The sequence below is a fragment of the Eschscholzia californica genome, unplaced genomic scaffold (genome assembly GCF_041429995.1).
Source record: "Eschscholzia californica isolate CP2 unplaced genomic scaffold, dmEscCali1.0.p SCAF_1, whole genome shotgun sequence".
In the NCBI taxonomy this organism is placed as follows: Eukaryota; Viridiplantae; Streptophyta; class Magnoliopsida; order Ranunculales; family Papaveraceae; genus Eschscholzia; species Eschscholzia californica.
The window spans coordinates 36789674-36806601 of NW_028238198.1; the positions used below are offsets into that span (position 1 = coordinate 36789674).

The following is a 16928-nucleotide window of genomic DNA, read 5'->3' on the forward strand; positions in this document are numbered from 1 at the left end:
TAAATTTAATCACAACATAAATCAGATAAAATTACAGGGGAGAGTGATAACCATGTGTTTGAAGAGTAGAGAGGGAGAACCGTATTTATACAATTTTGAACTGACTTACAAGTCTAACCGAATCACTAAAATTAAGGGGAAAGTGGATGTGCAATCGTGAGTGAAAAGATGCCTAAGATATAGTTATTTTAGGGAGATTGTAACCGAATATTCAAAATAATTAATTGTTTACACTAATACCCTTATTTTTTAAGTCAAATTACATTAAAAAGGATTTTATATTAGTCGTTCGATCTAATTAAAGGTAAATCTCGTAGAGAAAATGAACGGTCAGACTTATCCCCTGTATAACCGACTGAGCTGTTTTAATATAATAGATTGATGAAAACCATTTTCCAGTGAACAATCTTGATGAGAAATAGATCGAGTTGGTCGGATTGGTGACACCTACCGCCACAAGACAAGAATGGTCCAGATTACTCCACTGATGGATATTCTCACACTATTACCTAAACAAATGTGGAGTTTTTGTTGGAAAATTTCATACACAAGGGAGTTATAGATATAAACACCCGGTGTGCTTAGTCGTGGATTCATGTGATAAATGGAGAAATTGGAAATTTTTTTCTCTATACGGAACCAAACAGTAGAAAATGTAGAAAGTGTTACGGAGAAAATATTTCTTGATGAAAAAATTTCTTGGAGTAAATTTTTCTCTATTTTTTTATTTTCTCCAAGTTACTATCAAACACAACCAAAATGTAGTTCAACAAAAAAAAAAAAAAAAAAAAAAAAAAAAACACAACCAAAATGTAATTTATGTCTTCATTGGTAAATAACTCGATATCGATGCAAAGCCGATTCTACCACCTATTTCCACCTAAAAATCGAAATTATCTCTTAACTAAGAAGAATGGAATCACTTCATGGTCTTTATCCATAAAAGATGCATCTTCTCCTCGAGAAGCCTTGACCATTTACAAACAAATGCACAATCAAACCATTCCCTTTGACAGTTACTCCATTGTTTTCACTTTCAAATCATGTACCCAATTATTTTCACCTCAAAATCTCTCTCTAATCCGTCACCTTCATACCCATTTACTCAAAATTGGATTCAATTCCCATCTTTACGTCGCAAATTCCCTCCTTAACTCATATTCAATCGCCTCCGTTCAAGATGCACGTGTTCTGTTCGATGAAATGTCTGACAGAAATATTGTTACTTTTAATACTATGATTACATGTTATTCCAAGGCAGGGAACGTCGAAAAGGCGCGTCTAATCTTCGATAAGATGTCATCGAAAAACATTGCTTCATTTTCTGCTATGATTTCTGGGTACTTGAGTAATGGTAATTGGAATGAAGGGGTGACTCTGTTTCAAGAAATGATCACAAAAGAGTCATTAAGTCCTGATCATATAACACTAGTTTCGATCTTATCGAGTTGTAATAGAATGGGTTCTCTAGGATTATTGTTGGGAAAATCTATTCATTGTTACATAGAGAAGAATGGGTGGGAAGTTAATGTTCAACTCGGGACTGTTCTCGTCGATGTATATACTAAATGTGGATTCTTGAAAGGTGCTTTTCGAATCTTTGAGAGGATGGAAGAGAGAAATGTGGTTTCTTGGAGTGCTATGATATGTGGATATGCAAATCATGGATTCGCTAAGGAAGCGCTGGTAATGTTTGAGATGATGAAAGAATCCGGTATTAAACCTAATGAGATTACTTTCACAGGAATTCTTAGTGCATGTAGTCATGCGGGTTTAATCGAAGATGGGAAGAAATACTATAAAGAAATGATTGAAGAGTACAAACTCGAACCGAGGATTCAGCATTATGGATGTATGGTTGATTTGTTAGGTAAGGGAGGGAGATTAGAGGAAGCTTATCAACTAATCAAATCTATGAAAATCGAGACAAATATAATCATATGGAGTTCCTTTTTAGCAGCATGTAAAGTTCATAACCAGTTGGAATTAGCCGAACGAGTGATTGAAATGGTATTTCAAGTGGCAAAGCCCGGGCGAGATGGAGGTGTTTATACTCTAATTTCTGATTTATATGCTTCAAATGGGAAGTGGGAAGAAGCACAGAGAGTGAGGGAACTTATGGCAAACCAAAATGTAAAGAAAGTTAGAGGATACAGCTTTATTAGATCTTGAACAAAGATGATGAAAAAAAAACTTCTAACTTTAGTTCCCCATGTGACTATGTGAGAATAGTCCCACATTGGGAATGAGCACTCCAACAACCAAGAATGTAATGTCTAGGTCTTCTCCACTTAATGTCAATTGGTTGAGTTGGACAACCACAAACTTAACACCCTATTCTCAATTTTTGATTCTATCACATATAATTTGCCAACAAAAGTTCGTCCGAAATTCCCAATCTTTGGATGCAATATTGTAAGAAAGCAAGTGTGACTCCATCACTACTTGTTACCTCAAAAGAGAGGGATTGCTTCTTTAGATTAGCATTTATCTGCTAGTTTTGTCCCCAACTCCTACCCATTGGAAGCCATCTTGTTCTTGAAACTTTGATTTTCATAGCAACTACATCCCCAACTCCTGCAACATTACTGATCAGAACTGAATGGAAGAACCCATACCCGTCCATTGTCAAACGAATTCCTCCTTCCCTTCGACATTTTTTCCTGCCCCAATCCAGATAAAAAAAAGCTTTACAGATGGTAAAAGGGAATGACAAGGATTAGATTCAATGGTGTTCCCATAGGAGTTGATAGGCCTTTATGACAAAAACTAGATTCGATGGTGGCCCGATAGGGTTGATACCCCCTTATCCTTTTGGACAAAAGACTTTGTCAAATCAACGGATAATCTCATTCCAATTTTTTTTTAAAAAGTTAAAGAATTGATTACATAAAAAAGTGATTTATTGTGTGAATATTTTGATCTAAATAATAATTATGAAATATCTGTTGTTGGGGTTGTTGTTTTTTTCTTACCTATTTTGAATATCATTTTGATTCAATTATCTCAAAATCCTATAGGCTCCCTGCCAAGATAAAAATTTTGTGATTTGTCTGTAAATAAGGCCTACAACAACAATAAGGTGAGATGCCTCTAGAACTTCCCCTTCATTTTATCCCCAACAAAAGAACCAAAACTCAAAACCTCACTGATTTTTTTTCCATCAATGGCAGCAGCTCTACTCACAGTTTCCCACCCTCTTTCTTCATCTCTTCGAAATACAGAAAGAAGAAATACAGAAATATCTTCTCTCTCTTCCTCTTCTTCACTTTCTTTCTTTTCATCATCTCTTTCGTATAATTTTCAATTATGCCCCACTCTATCTCTTTCTTCAACTCAACAGCAGAGAAAACCCCACCACCACCACCATCATGGTTGTTTTGTGGTGGGTTGCCTTCCTTCTTCTCCCAAGAGCACTAGTTCAAAATCCTCCACCAAGCTCTACATTAGTGGTAAAAATTACCCTTACTTTATTTCTATTTGATTTTATTTAATGAAGAATTTCTTGAAATCTTGTTGTTATTTACTTAGTTTTTGTACAAATGTTTAATCAAGACTATTGGACATTCATCTATTTTACTATCTAGGTTTACATTCATCTATTGTAAGAATTCCATTATTTCTTAGTTAAAAATGGAGAGAGATTATGTATTATTATGTAGCCTACAGTTGGTTGATCCTAAGACATATATATATATATATATATATATATATATATAGGACCTCCAGTTGGATGCCTACCTTCAAACTATATATCATCAAACGAAACACGACCCAGTAGGATACTTGGAGAAAGACTAGGCACTGCTATATTGATATGACAGGGTGGCTACTGAGATCGAGTTCCTTTTGTATTCCTTATAACATGTGTCTGTGCTGTTCAAACAGTCAGCATTTCGTTTGGAGACAACATTTACGATAAGCATACAAAACTATTCTCTCATCACCTAAAAATATAATAGTTGTTCCCAGCTAATACTGAAAGTATAGAATGACCGTCCTTTAAGATAGTTGGATTGGAGTTGAATGATCACCTCAAGTGGGACTGGTATGCTTGATGTTTCTGAAGTGAATCTTTGCTTTGTGTTGAACACTTAGCTTTACTCTCTCAACTTTTACATCTTAAGCTGTACTTTTCGTTTCTAGCTTGAATTTGATATGTAAAAGAATCCGAAAAGTATCACTTTGTGTAAGACTTCTGTTAATCCATCCATTACCATCCTTATATAGGGTAATTGTATAAATAAAAAGTCATGAGTGCCTCTGACAAATGCATAGAGCAATCACCTACTGAAACTATCCTCGAATATGCATTTCAAATAACAGTTATAGAGATTCTTCTTCTCTTTTATTTGTTACTTTATTAAATTATACAAGTACCTTGTTTTGTAGGGCTCTCATTTCGCACCACTGAAGAGAGCTTGAGAAATGCTTTCCAAAACTTTGGCGAACTTGTTGAAGGTGAGAACATTAAGACCCATCTCATGTTGATGTGTCAACATTTTTTGTCTGATCATTGTTTTTGAGATGACTTCATCCAGATGATGATATTACTGTTCTCCATCTTCATTTTGGTTTTCCTGTTTGATGTTTAAAACTTCGACATTTTGTTTTGCAGTGAACCTTGTAATGGATAGAATTGCAAATAGGCCAAGAGGTTTTGCTTTCCTTCGTTATGCAACAGAAGAAGAATCCATGAAAGCCATTGAAGGGATGCATGGAAAGGTTTGTACATTTTCGCTCATAATCTATGTGGTACATTATTAATAGTCAATGAGCTAAGTTGCATTTCCTGGGAGATATTAATAACAACCTTTCAGAGTAGGAATTAAAAACGCAGAGAGAGTGTACACATTTTGATTTTATTTATATTTCATTCGTTCGTTCATCAGATTTAGTCTCTTGGATTTTGGCTCTCAGAAAATGCCTATCCTAATTAAGATTAGCACAACTTGTTTTCTTGTAGGTTTCCAAAATACAAGTATTCTCCGTTCTTTTCTATCTCTCGGCCAGATTCAGTTTTAAGTTATAATATGAAGTTATGATTCACCAAATCCATTGTTTATTTAGTTTCCCCTTTACCGAGTTTCAATGAAGTGACACCTGCTTCTAGACAAGCCCTTTCCTCTAACTTAGATGGTCTGTTTCTTTTTCTGGCAAAAGTTGCATTTCCTTGCTTGCTTCGTAGATCATCTCACTCCCACATAATGAGGAAATATTGTTCATTTGTGTATCTATAAAAAAATTGCTGCTTTTCGTTCCTTTATCGCTAGGATAATTGCATCCAAAAGTCACTGGCTTTGGACTTTTGGCTCATTTGAAGTATAAATCTTGTAAGAATTCAGGATCGATAATCACGATGAATGCTCTTTTCAGTTTCTGGACGGCAGAGTCATTTTCGTAGAGGTGGCAAAACCAAGGTCAGAGCTTCGACATGAACTTAAGCAGAATCCTAGACAGTATTAACTCAGATATGAATTGAAGGGGTCCAGAAAGATTTGTCTTCATTGTTTCATCTGCTTACTCTGTTGAATTTTCTCTGTAATATGTTTCTATGATTTTTCAAGGTAAATGAATATATATATATATATATATATGTTCGTCATTTCTTGCATCTTTGAATCGAGCAAGGGTTTCACAGTTTCACACATAGATAGAGATTAGAACTTCACGAATACAATCATGATATAGAGGATCAGAACAAAAGAGAATAAACAATTGTCCACAGTTCATCAACATAAACATTTAACTTTCATTATCGGTGGAAAAGGTATTTTGAGACATTAATTCTTTTTTACCTGAAAACTTTAGCAATAATGTTTTAATCCGAAGATACAATTGCAATAAGTAGTGTTGTAGTTTTGAGTTGTTTCGATAAGTCGGTTTGCCTTTTTTGCTCATTATGAGTTACTTAGACCTAAAAATGCCATTTTCTGGTCTAGAAACCCTTCAAATAAAACAAAACTAGCTACTTTGGTGGCAGGAGTAGAGATACTATGCTCGGGACATATCCAGGTTGAATCCCAGCTGGGGTATGTGCTTATGTCCCAGGTTGAATCCCAGCTGGGGTATGTGTTTGGTCTGACCGGGTATCTATCTCTCAATCATGACCGGACACATACCCCGGCCAGGATTCGGCGGGACATATCCAGGTTGAATCCCAGCTGGGGTATGTGCCTGGTCCGGCCGGGTATCTATCTCTCAATCATGACCGGACACATACCCCGGCCAGGATTCGGCGGGTCCGAATATGTCCGGGGCATACTCTCATTTTCCTTTAACTATGGCTAGGGTTTTTGGTGTCACTAATTTATGTTTGCTTCACTGTTGGGTTCTTAATGGAGTGGATTAACCCTGCTACCCTGATTAAAGCCTACACAAGTATTACATATGCTTCCATCTCATAAAAAGAATTCCATTACTATAGAACGGTTTGAAATTAGAAGAGTGTATGTTTGTTGTTACTATCTCAAAACATTTACACCAAGAAACACGAAGTAACCTGAATTTTTACATGAAGATGAGTTTTCTTTTATGGCGTATAGGTATTCAGTTCAGATAGTCGGCACCTTTTTAGTCCAAGCTACATTCTCATTTGTATCCTCTCCAAGAGAACAATAATTACATTGATTCCAAATATTCTTACTGTCTGAATGAATTGCTATTTGTTCATTTTAAACGCTTCTTTCTGTACCTCTACGCTACTTGGATGACTGAAGCTGCACGTCTTCTCCAGTAGAGCGATTCATACCTATCATCAAGTTAAAACATAACACCATTATACTACTGAAACTACAATTTTGGCTAAAGTCACTCAATTACTATATCCATTTTTTTCAAATTAATAAACTTATATGAACACTTGAAGAGGCATGGAGTGGTTTTAAACCAAATGTGGAAGGGTTAAGAGTATTTGGGTGTATTGCATATGCCCATGATCTGGTCTGTTCCTGATGAACAGGCCTCCGGCGAAGGGAAACCCCCTTCGCCGGAGTTTAGAGAGAGAGAGAGAGAGAGAGGAGAGAATATTTTAAAAAAAATTTTTTTTTTTAGAGAGAAAGAATTTTTTTTTTTTGAAGGTCGCCAACCGGAAATTTGGCCGGCCGACGACCCCTGCCAGTGAAGATGATGATGTGGCGTGCTGAAATGATGTGGTAGAGAGAGAAAATGAGATGGAGGAGAAAGAGTAACGGAATGTTAAAGATAACGTGCAAAACAAAAGAGGAGAGAGAAGCTCTGACACAGGGATACTTTTCCGATCATCGCCGGGCACACACTAAACCTTAGAGATCGCAGCAAACCTCTCAATCGCTATTGCCATTGCACGTAATCTATGATTTCGGTATAGCGCTGAGGGGTAAAACTGAATGTATCGATAAGTTCATCGTGTGCCGGGTGTTAGTCGGAGAAGAGGACGTCTGTAACTAAGGTCCGGTAAGCAACTCCTACCCTCACGATCGCAGCGAACCAGCCCATCGCTACTACCTTTTCAGGTGTAGCGAAGCCTGGTAAACTGAGAGCATCAAGAGGGGGTACCGTCTTCACTGGCCTTAGAAGCTGACGACCATAGCCGGAAAAACTATTAAGATAGAGCATAAGCGCATAAATCTCTCTCGTCTTGGGAACTGTAGATGTGTCGTTTCAGAGTTGGGTTTCTTCAGGGAGTGGCTTATTGAGCTTCCATATCCAGGAGTTGTTAGTCTATCTCTGTTTTTAGTGGAAATGGCTAATGATAGAGATAGGAACATTCATGTTAGGAAGATGTCCAGATTTAGAGATGGGTCTTCTCTCTGGTTATGGGAAAGTATGGTGAATCAGAAAGGTGAGTATATTTGGGCTCACAGGGTAGGGGAAGGTAATAACAGTAAATAATCGGTTCGCATTCCCAAGGGTGTTAAAGCTAGTGGGTGGAGAGCCATGGCGGCGAAATTAAAACTCTTGGCGGAGACTAACTTTAAGGCTAAGAGTGTGGATCCTTGTATCTTAGGGAAGAAGATTAATCCTTCTATCCCTTATGCTAGGATTCATTTGGGGAATAGGAAAATATCAAATAAAGTTTCCATCAGTAACAGATTTGACGCCTTAGAAGGATTCGAGGCGGAAGGCCAACCGTCGGCGGCGCCAGCGGCCAGATTGGACAGGCGTGCTCAAACGGTCGGGAATATGAAAGGACAACCTAAGGAGAGGCCCTCAACCTATAAAGTTCAACGCCAGAAAGGAGGTAAGTACCCCAACTCTTTCTCTTCCAAAACCTCTGGTTCTTTTCCTCCCAAACCTCCGTCTACTTCTATCCCTTCTTCCTCAAACCCTCTTATGGCTTCGTCTGAGATTCATGAAGTGGACTGGTAAAAAACAATGGTGGTCTCGGTCGAATGTCATGATAGTATGTGGAAGGATGTCAAAGAGGTTGTCAAAAATATCATCGGTTCTTCCGACTTTGTGATACGTCTCACCGACGATGATGCTATTATTTGGTCTAAATCCTCCCTCTCGGTCTTGGAGGAAGTAAGATCGGTGCTACGCCCCTATGCGAGGGGTTCGATCTATTTCAGACCATGGACACCAGACTGTAACTTGGTGGTTATCACCCAACAGTTGGTGGAGGTGCGTATGTACGGTATTCCGTTCAATCTATGGAACGAGAAAATCTTTTCCGACCTGGTGGCCGATCTAGGGCGAATAGTTGAGATTGGTGAGGGTACTCTGTACTTGAAAAATCTTATGTATGCATCGGTTAATGTTGAGGTGGATGATGGCGGTCGACTGGCTGAGCAGAAAGTGTTGTTGGTGGATGGTATCAGTTACAACATCAACTTCAAGTCGATCACCATTTGCGAAAAACATGAGAGCTTTAAGCCCCATCGAGAAACGACGAAAGTAACAGAAATCATACTGCCGGTGAGGTCCCAACCTTCTCTGGATAAGGAGGGTTTTACCGACAAGGTCTGCAAAGAAGGACGCCCGGAAGGTGACGGTGGCAGCAAAGTTGGTGGGGCAGTCGACACCTCTACTGATACAAATATAGGAGCAGAACCACCTTTCGTCAGGGATCCCAGAAAAGGAAAAGAGCAGGAAGGGATGATCATCCAGCTGGACCCTGATGAAATTTCAAAAAAAATGGCGGAATGAGGGATATGATCGGAATTGAAAGTCGTCAAGAGATGGTCAAAGCAATGACTGAGTTGGTCAACAACGCCAACAAATGGGCTAAGGGTATTACGTATGTGAGAAAACGTAAAGGAGCGACCCACTCATCTCCAAAGTCTAGGGATGGTCCCAAGAAGAAGGTGGTTCGTAAACCCTCGGGTGTCAAGATAGGTAGCACGGGGGTGGACTCAAAGACCGAACCTCAAGCTGATTGTCCCGCGCGGGAATTTGTTAATATGAATGAGGACGAACGTATGGAACATCTCCTCCAAACTGGGGCAAAGTTGGGATTCTCAAGAGGGGAAGAGTATGAAAGGGTGATTCACATCCTACAGGCAGAAAACATTGTGATGACGGATAAGGGGAAGAATAACTCTGTCGATGATGAAGACGCCATGGTAGTGGATCCAATTTCGGTCATAGCTCCACCATCAGATCAGGCGAGGGAGTGCAAGGAGATCGTGCCTTATGTTAGTCCCAAAAGTCAGGAGGACGCTGAAGCTGGAGGATCAGGCGGACGTAAAGGCAAGAAGAAAAAGGCAAGTTGTGAACTTAAGAAGCTGCATTAGGGTCTGGCCGATAGGAAAAGGAAAGCTAAGAAGGCTAAGAAGAACTCAGACTCAGGGGATGATGGTGACCAATGCCCTTAAACATTCTTAGCTGGAATGTTAGGGGATTGGGGAAGCCAGGGAAGAAGTTAGCTGTTTGTAGATTCCCAATTACTGTGTTCATCATTTGAACTGATGTAAATCTCACAGGGTTTTCTCCCAAAAGTAATTGTTTAACAATTAAAGTATTAAATCTCACAGATTCCCAAGAACTATAGTTTAACAATTACTCCGTTCATCATTTGAACTGATGTAATTCTCACAGGGTTTTCTCCCAAGAATGATAGATTAACAATTAAAGTATTAAATCTCACAGATTCCCAAGAACTATAGTTTAACAATTACTCCGTTCATCATTTGAACTGATGTAATTCTCACAGGGTTTTCTCCCAAGAATGATAGATTAACAATTAAAGTATTAAATCTCACAGATTCCCAAGAACTATAGTTTAACAATTACTCCGTTCATCATTTGAACTATAGTTAGGCAGTATGAGATTTTTTTACTTTGTATTCAGGAGTCGAAAGTTAGTGAATTTCCTCCTTCTTTGCTTCGTAGTTTATGGGGTTCTAATGTCTGTGGGTGGGATGGTATTCCCTCCGAGGGTGCCTCAGGGGGTATTTTGTGTCTTTGGGATATTCTTGTCTTATCGGTTTGTGATGTTTTGAGAGGCAAGTATAGTATCTCCTTTTTGTTTAAGAATGTGAATGATAATTTCGAATGGGTTTTCACTGGTGTGTATGGTCCTTGTGATAACTCTATGAGGAAGGAGATGTGGATTGAATTAGATTTGGTGGCAGCGACATGGAACAAACCATAGTGTGTAGGGGAGATTTTAATGTGATAAGATTCTTACATGAAAAGAAAGGCAACTCCATAATTACCCCGACCATGAGAGATTTTGGAGAGTGGGTAGACAGAAATGCAATGTTAGATTTGCCAAAACAAGGTTTGGAATTCACTTGGTCGAACAATCAGGAAACCCCTGTCATGTGTGTGCTAGACAGATTCCTGATCAATGGCAATTGGGAGGATAAGTTCCCTGGAGTAGAGCAGGTAGTTCAGCCCAGACCTACTTCAGACCACACCTCTCTTCTCCTCAGAGCTGTAATTGATCCTTCTAACCCCCCCTTCAGGATGGAGGAGGTGTGGATGTTGGACAAGGACTTCAAGGATAACATTTCTAGATGGTGGCAGGAATGCCCTCTTGGTAGCTCAGCTGGTCATACCCTCTGGATCAAATTCCAATTCTTGAAGGAGAAGCTTAAGTCCTGGTCGAGGGAGAAGTTTAGATGTTTCTCTCGGGAATTTAATGAACTTCAGAATGGAATAAAGGATCTGGAATCGAAGCAGGAAAGCCAGGGCCTGTCTCATCTTGAGTTTACCTCCAAGAACCTTATGAAAGCTAATTTGGGCAAGCTGTTAAGTCTCGAGGAGATAAGTTTGAGACAGAAATCTAGATCCCAATGGCTGAAGGCAGGGGACAGAAATACTTCATACTTTCACAAGATTATTAATTGCAGGAGGCATAACAGGGTCAATGTAACTATGAAGGAGGGGGTTGCCCTTTCAGATGAGGAGGAGATCAGTTGAGAGGTTGTATCCTACTTTAGCAATCTGTATGAGGAACCTCGTCAGTGGCGCCCTGGTTTGGATAATATGCATCTCCCTTCCTTGTCTGATGTAGAAGCTGAGCTGTTAGAGGCAGATATATCAGAGGAGGAAGTGGTGAATGCTCTCAAGGACTTGGCCAAGGATAAGGCTCCTGGGCCGGATGGATTTCCTATCTCTTTCTTTGTGAGAGTTTGGGACATCATTAAAGGTAATATGATGGATATGGTCAATGAGTTTTCTGAGGGAGCTCAGTTCCATTGGAGATTGAACCATACCTTCATTGTCCTAATCCCCAAAACTCAACACAACTCTAACTTTAAGGAGTACAGATCAATCAGTTTGGTGGGGGGAGCCTACAAAATAGTGGCTAAAGTTCTGGCCACGCGTCTGTCAAGAGTTGTGGGTAGCTTGATCTCACCCTTCCAAGGGGCTTTTGTGAATGGTAAACATATTTTGGATGGAGTTTTGATCGCCAACGAATTGATAGACTCCAGGAGGAGAGAAGGCACCAAGGGGCTAGTAGTGAAGGTTGATTTGGAAAAGGCTTATGACAGAGTAAGCTGAGATTTTATGTACAAGACAATGGAACGTATGGGTTTTGGGTACAAATGGAGGAGTTGGATTTACTCTTGCATTTCGACTGCTACTTTTCCGGTCTTGATTAATGGAAGACCTTCTGAGGTGTTTCAGAGCTCTAGAGGAATCAGATAAGGAGATCATCTCTCTCATCTTCTGTTCCTCTTAGTAGCTGAAGTTCTGAGCCAATGTCTCCAAGAAGCTGGAAAAAGAGAATGGATAAAGGGCTTTAGAGCTGCTGCTGGAGGGGAAATGATCAATCATCTCCAATTCGCGGATGATACACTGTTCTTTATAAAGGAGGATGGTAACCAACTAAGGACATTGAGAGATATCCTTATATGGTATGAGATATCCTCAGGACTCATGGTGAACATGTTGAAGTCATATGTTTACAGTGCTACCAAGATAGGTGACAAGAATATGAATCATGAGATGATAAAGGAGTTTGGTTACCAGGTAGGCTGCCTCCCCACCTCTTATCTTGGGCTACCTCTGGGAGAAAGATACAAATCCAAGAAGTTATGGGATCCTGTTCTTGAGAGGGTCAACAAGAGGTTAGCTACATGGAAAGGTCATATTCTGTCCAAAGGTGGCAAAATCACCCTACTGAAGTCAGTACTTCAGGCTTTCCCCACCTATTACCTTTCCCTATTTTCAATTCCAAAAGGAGTCCTTAAGCTCATTGAGAATAAGATGTGCTCCTTTTTATGGAATAACACATTGGACCATAAAAGTCTCCATTGGATGAATTGAAAGCAGGTTATCACGAGTAGAAGTAAGGGAGGTTTGGGTGTTAAAAACTTGGCACACATGAATCAAGCTCTTCTTACCAAGTGGTTGTGGAGGATGGATCATGAGTATGACCAACTTTGGCAAAAGATTATTCACAGCAAGTACGGCAGAAGTTATAATGAATGGGTTAAAAAGTGCAAAAAAACCACTTTTGGGTGTGGTGTTTGGAAAGGCATAACGGCCAATTTAAAGGAGTATCATAGCCTTACGAAGTGGAACCTTGGAGATGGCTCTAGGATCCAATTCTGGACGGATATATGGTTGAGGATAAAAACTCTGCAAGCTACCTTCCCTGACATTTATAGGCTGGTTATGAGACCAAAAGCTACTGTGGCAGATGTTTTCAACAACAATATCAGAGCTTGGGATATCACAATCAGAAAGAACTTAAACGATTGGGAGCTCCAACAGTATGTTCACCTACTGCAAGTTCTCCAAGATGTGAGCATGGGGGAAGGTCCGGATAAGCGAGTATGGCGCTTCGAGGAGAAAGAACCCCTATCAGTGTCAAACTGTTATAAAAGAATGGACAAAGATGAGACGCTGCTTGAGCCGTGCGCCTCAAAATACGCATGGCTCAAAACCCTACCTCCTAGAGTAGGATTCTTTATGTGGGCAATTCTGGTTCGTAAAGTCCCCACGGTGGATGCCCTGAAAAGGAGAGGATTCCAGATCCCCAACAGATGCATCCTTTGCAAACAAGAGGAAGAATCTATAGATCACCTGTTCCTTCAGTGTAAGGTGGCATCTAACTTATGGAGCTTCTTCACTAAGTCCATGGCAGCCCAATGGTGCACCCCAAACTCCATTAACCACCAATGGGATGGACTATATAAAAGGAAGGACAGAAGAGAGGTTTGACAACTTGTTCCGGCAGCAATCATATGGAGTATTTGGAACGACAGGAACAATAAGATTTTTAAGGAAAAGAACCTCAACTCTTCAGTCGATATTGAAGATGTTAAAGGAACCATCTTTGCTTGGATTAGGAGAATTGATAAATTTAAGAATGTATCTTTTCTTGATGTTGTTATTCAGTGGGATACATGGATGACGTGAGACATTATCCTAAGAATCCTACTTCCTTGTATATAGTTTTCTTTCTTTAATATATTCATTCTAATTTTCAAAAAAAAGAAATGTTAAAGATAAAGGAAAAAGTGGGCCATACGGGAATTATTGCTAAAGTAGGGGGCCAGGCAGGAAGCTGGTCACAAATTTGGGGGCCATTTGGGAAATAACACTTTTTTTTCAAATTAATAAAACTTATATGAACACTTGAAGAGGCATGTAGTGGTTTTAAACAAAATGTGAAAATGTTAAAAGTATTTGGGTGTATTGCATATGCCCATGTACCAAATGAGAGAAGAAAGAAATTTGATGACAAAGCAAGTATGGATTTTAGAGAGAGTTCTAAAACCAGTTTTTTATTCAAAGTCTAAAACATGTTAGACATAGGTTTTATCAAAAGAAGAATAACGGGGTTTTCTCGCAAAATCATCGACACACAATTAGATTGTTGCTCTCGATGGTGTCTTACTTGAAAGAAAGAGTCTTTCAAAGAAGACAAGTGGGAGGAAAATAAACATTCGAATGGTTTCGAATAGAACAACAAATAGGAGTAAAGAGGTTACTCACTATAATGGGAGTAAGGAATTACTCGTCGTGAAACTTCTTAAGGAGTTAAGGAAGTTTAACGAAATTCGGTCAAAAACCCCGGATGAGTCTTAGGAAGATTAAAAAATACTATAGCAGAACCACTCCGAAATTGGACTGTGAGTTCAAAGAGATATAAGAGTAAGAATGGTCAAGTCTTGTTCGACAAGAAGGTAAGTGTGAGTGAAACAAGTTAGTTTCTAGTCCATTATGTAGGAGACATATTGGGTTGAGAAGACAATAAGATTTGTCAAAACAGTTAGAGAACTGACTCAATAGGACAATAGACGAGGGTAAATTAATTTGGGCATCTAATTCTATTACGATGGATCAAAGAGATGATAAGACTCGTTCGAAAGAGTTTTGAAGAAATCTGAATAGAAAAACTCTTAGAGAGAGATTCTACCCATCTCGCATGATAAACTGCCAAGCAAAATTTGGAATTTAGAAATTCTGGTGAGCGAAAGCAGAACATGAGAGAAACACTTATGTCTAAAACATAAGATCGATCATGAAGATGATTGATGTTTACCCGCACATCTGAGAAATACTTGGAGTACAAAAGATGTCGTCACCCATACATGTCAGAGAACAGCCTAGAATGCTTAGAGCATCCAGGCTCAAGTCTCTGAAACCATAGATTGAAGAAAGTCATAAAAGCAATCTTCCAAAAATAAAAATAAAAATCTTTTAGGGAGGACAAACAGATGAAAAGGAGTATTCATGCTGGGAGTCGTTGCTAACTCTACTAGATAAGAAAGTAAAATTAGAACTTAGGAAGTATTGATTTCAGTTTAAGAAACTGATATTATCATAAAAGCTTACGAAAGCGTTCTTAAGCACGATAATAATAAGCGATGTGAAAACGTAACTAAACTATCACCTTAGAACGAACATGGAGGATGTACGGTTCTAAGGAATTAGGATCAAGGTAGAAGATCCTAAGAGACTTGTAAAATTGAGAACGTAAAGGAGTTTACGCGGGTGCTCAAATTTTACAAACTCTTGTTATCCGAAATAAACTCAGTTTATTTCGTCATCTATATTGTGGTATACAATTTAGACGACAGTCCAAAATAATGGAGTGTTCCAGGTAGGTTTATTAGATACGTGATCTAATGAAAGAGACCCTACTAAGTGAACATAGAAGCACACCATTATACTATCCCTAGTCCAGGTCATTCGTTGGACAACAATGACTTAAGAAGACTAGCATGAGTGATTGACAAGATAGCGCTGTTTCTTGGGCTATGGGAATAGGAGTATTCAAAGTCAACTTCATGGGTGTATAGATGATACACTGGAAACCCGCCAAAGTGAGAGTACTTCAAAAGGTTGAAGTCATGAATTGGCATAACTCTCATTTAAGCAAATTGAAGAGATTCCTCAAAACATGAGTACTCACTCAATTTATGTAAGGAATGTCGAACTTTGGTACCGTCAAACGCCAGCCGTAAAAAGTGGTTATAAAGACGGATTACTGGGGGAGATAGGATAGACATAAGATTGAGTGGGAGTACAAGAATGGAATATGTCTTCCTGAGTAAAATCAGGATAAAGTATCTCCGGGCCACTTGATGAGAAACAACTGAAAAATGCATGGTCGTGCTCAAATGGATTAAGAGTTAATCATTTGATTTGACAGTTTGTTCTCTGGATCAAGAAAGTCTGATAAATATGACACATTAGATGAGATACGAAAAGACATGAGAATCGAGCATTGCACTTGTTCTAAGTACAAGTGGGAGACTGAAGGATATATTCCCTCGGTCAAAAGGAATGATATCCTTCCGAAGGAATGTCCTTCGACCAAGATGTCCAATGACCTTACTCGGAAGATCATTAGTCCGGTCCAATTAGGGGTCGTAACGCTTAGCTAGAAGCCAATTACGATCGTCGGATAACTTCGGTAATCCGCGGCTAACATAGACCGGATCCTACAAGGGTTACACATAAGAGTGATGGTTTGAACGGAGAGAATTGACTAATAATAGACTGACATATAAGTGGATTGGATCCATTATAAGTAAGACCAATTAGTTCGAAGGAGTCCGAATAGAGATAAACACATCCGAGCCTTAAAGGAAGACCCGGGGAGGCTTTAGGTGGGTCAGCCATGTGATGGCCGACCTAAGCAAGGTGCTGGCCATCTCATGGCCGGTTAGGCCCTAAGTGGGCCGGCCAAGGAAGCCCATAAAGGGCTATGTTGGCCGGCCACACTGAGGGAACCCTAAAAGGGTATTTTGGGAAAATACTTATAATTAGGCTTTAGTAATCCTAATTTGGGTCAAATACCTATTCTAGGGATTTCTATATAAGGACCTAATTAGACAACCTAAGGAATAAGGGAAAAAGGGACAGAAAACCTAAGCCAACTGAAAAGAGTTCAGCAAATACATTTGAGAGAGAGAGAGAGAGAAAAGGAGTTTTCTCAATTATCTAGTCAAGAAGAAGGAGTTCTTCATCTCAACCTTCAAGAAGGTCCTAGCTGACTGAAAGAAGGGAGTTCAAGTTATACACTCGGTGTCTCA

The 16928-nt window shown here is 39.3% G+C and overlaps 2 protein-coding genes and 1 pseudogene across 4 annotated transcripts; all 3 read left to right on the forward strand.

Annotated features, from left to right (window-relative positions):
• The first annotated feature begins 827 nt into the window (after positions 1-827).
• On the forward strand, positions 828-2335 carry LOC147566501 (pentatricopeptide repeat-containing protein At2g20540 pseudogene; annotated as a pseudogene). Its single transcript, XR_015230483.1, has one exon. The product of XR_015230483.1 is annotated as a pentatricopeptide repeat-containing protein At2g20540 pseudogene (transcript).
• A 709-nt stretch (positions 2336-3044) lies between these two features.
• Positions 3045-5605, forward strand: LOC147566502 (RNA-binding (RRM/RBD/RNP motifs) family protein). Of its 2 annotated transcripts, none has more exons than XM_086652999.1 (4): positions 3045-3452; positions 4393-4461; positions 4619-4725; positions 5377-5605. In XM_086652999.1, the coding sequence occupies exons 1-4, from the start codon at positions 3167-3169 to the stop codon at positions 5464-5466; spliced, it is 552 nt and encodes a 183-aa protein (XP_086509125.1). In that variant the 5' UTR covers positions 3045-3166; the 3' UTR covers positions 5467-5605. The 2 variants fall into 2 exon arrangements, with proteins under 2 accessions (XP_086509125.1, XP_086509126.1); XM_086653000.1 differs by having other exon boundaries at positions 3103-3452; positions 4967-5605.
• Positions 5606-10647: 5042 nt separating this feature from the next.
• On the forward strand, positions 10648-11349 carry LOC147566503 (uncharacterized). The gene has a single exon (XM_086654815.1). The coding sequence runs from the start codon at positions 10648-10650 to the stop codon at positions 11347-11349; it is 702 nt and encodes a 233-aa protein (XP_086510941.1).
• The last annotated feature ends 5579 nt before the right edge of the window (positions 11350-16928 follow it).

What these genes read in the sequence shown, in the direction of transcription:
- LOC147566502 (XM_086652999.1), top strand. Translation starts at nt 3,167, where the DNA reads ATGGCAGCAGCTCTACTCACAGTTTCCCACCCTCTTTCTTCATCTCTT. An exon ending in CACCAAGCTCTACATTAGTG is followed by an intron (nt 3,453 to 4,392) that starts GTAAAAATTACC and finishes CTTGTTTTGTAG; the next exon opens with GGCTCTCATTTCGCACCACT. An exon ending in CTTTGGCGAACTTGTTGAAG is followed by an intron (nt 4,462 to 4,618) that starts GTGAGAACATTA and finishes TTTGTTTTGCAG; the next exon opens with TGAACCTTGTAATGGATAGA.
- LOC147566503 (XM_086654815.1), top strand. Translation starts at nt 10,648, where the DNA reads ATGAGAGATTTTGGAGAGTGGGTAGACAGAAATGCAATGTTAGATTTG.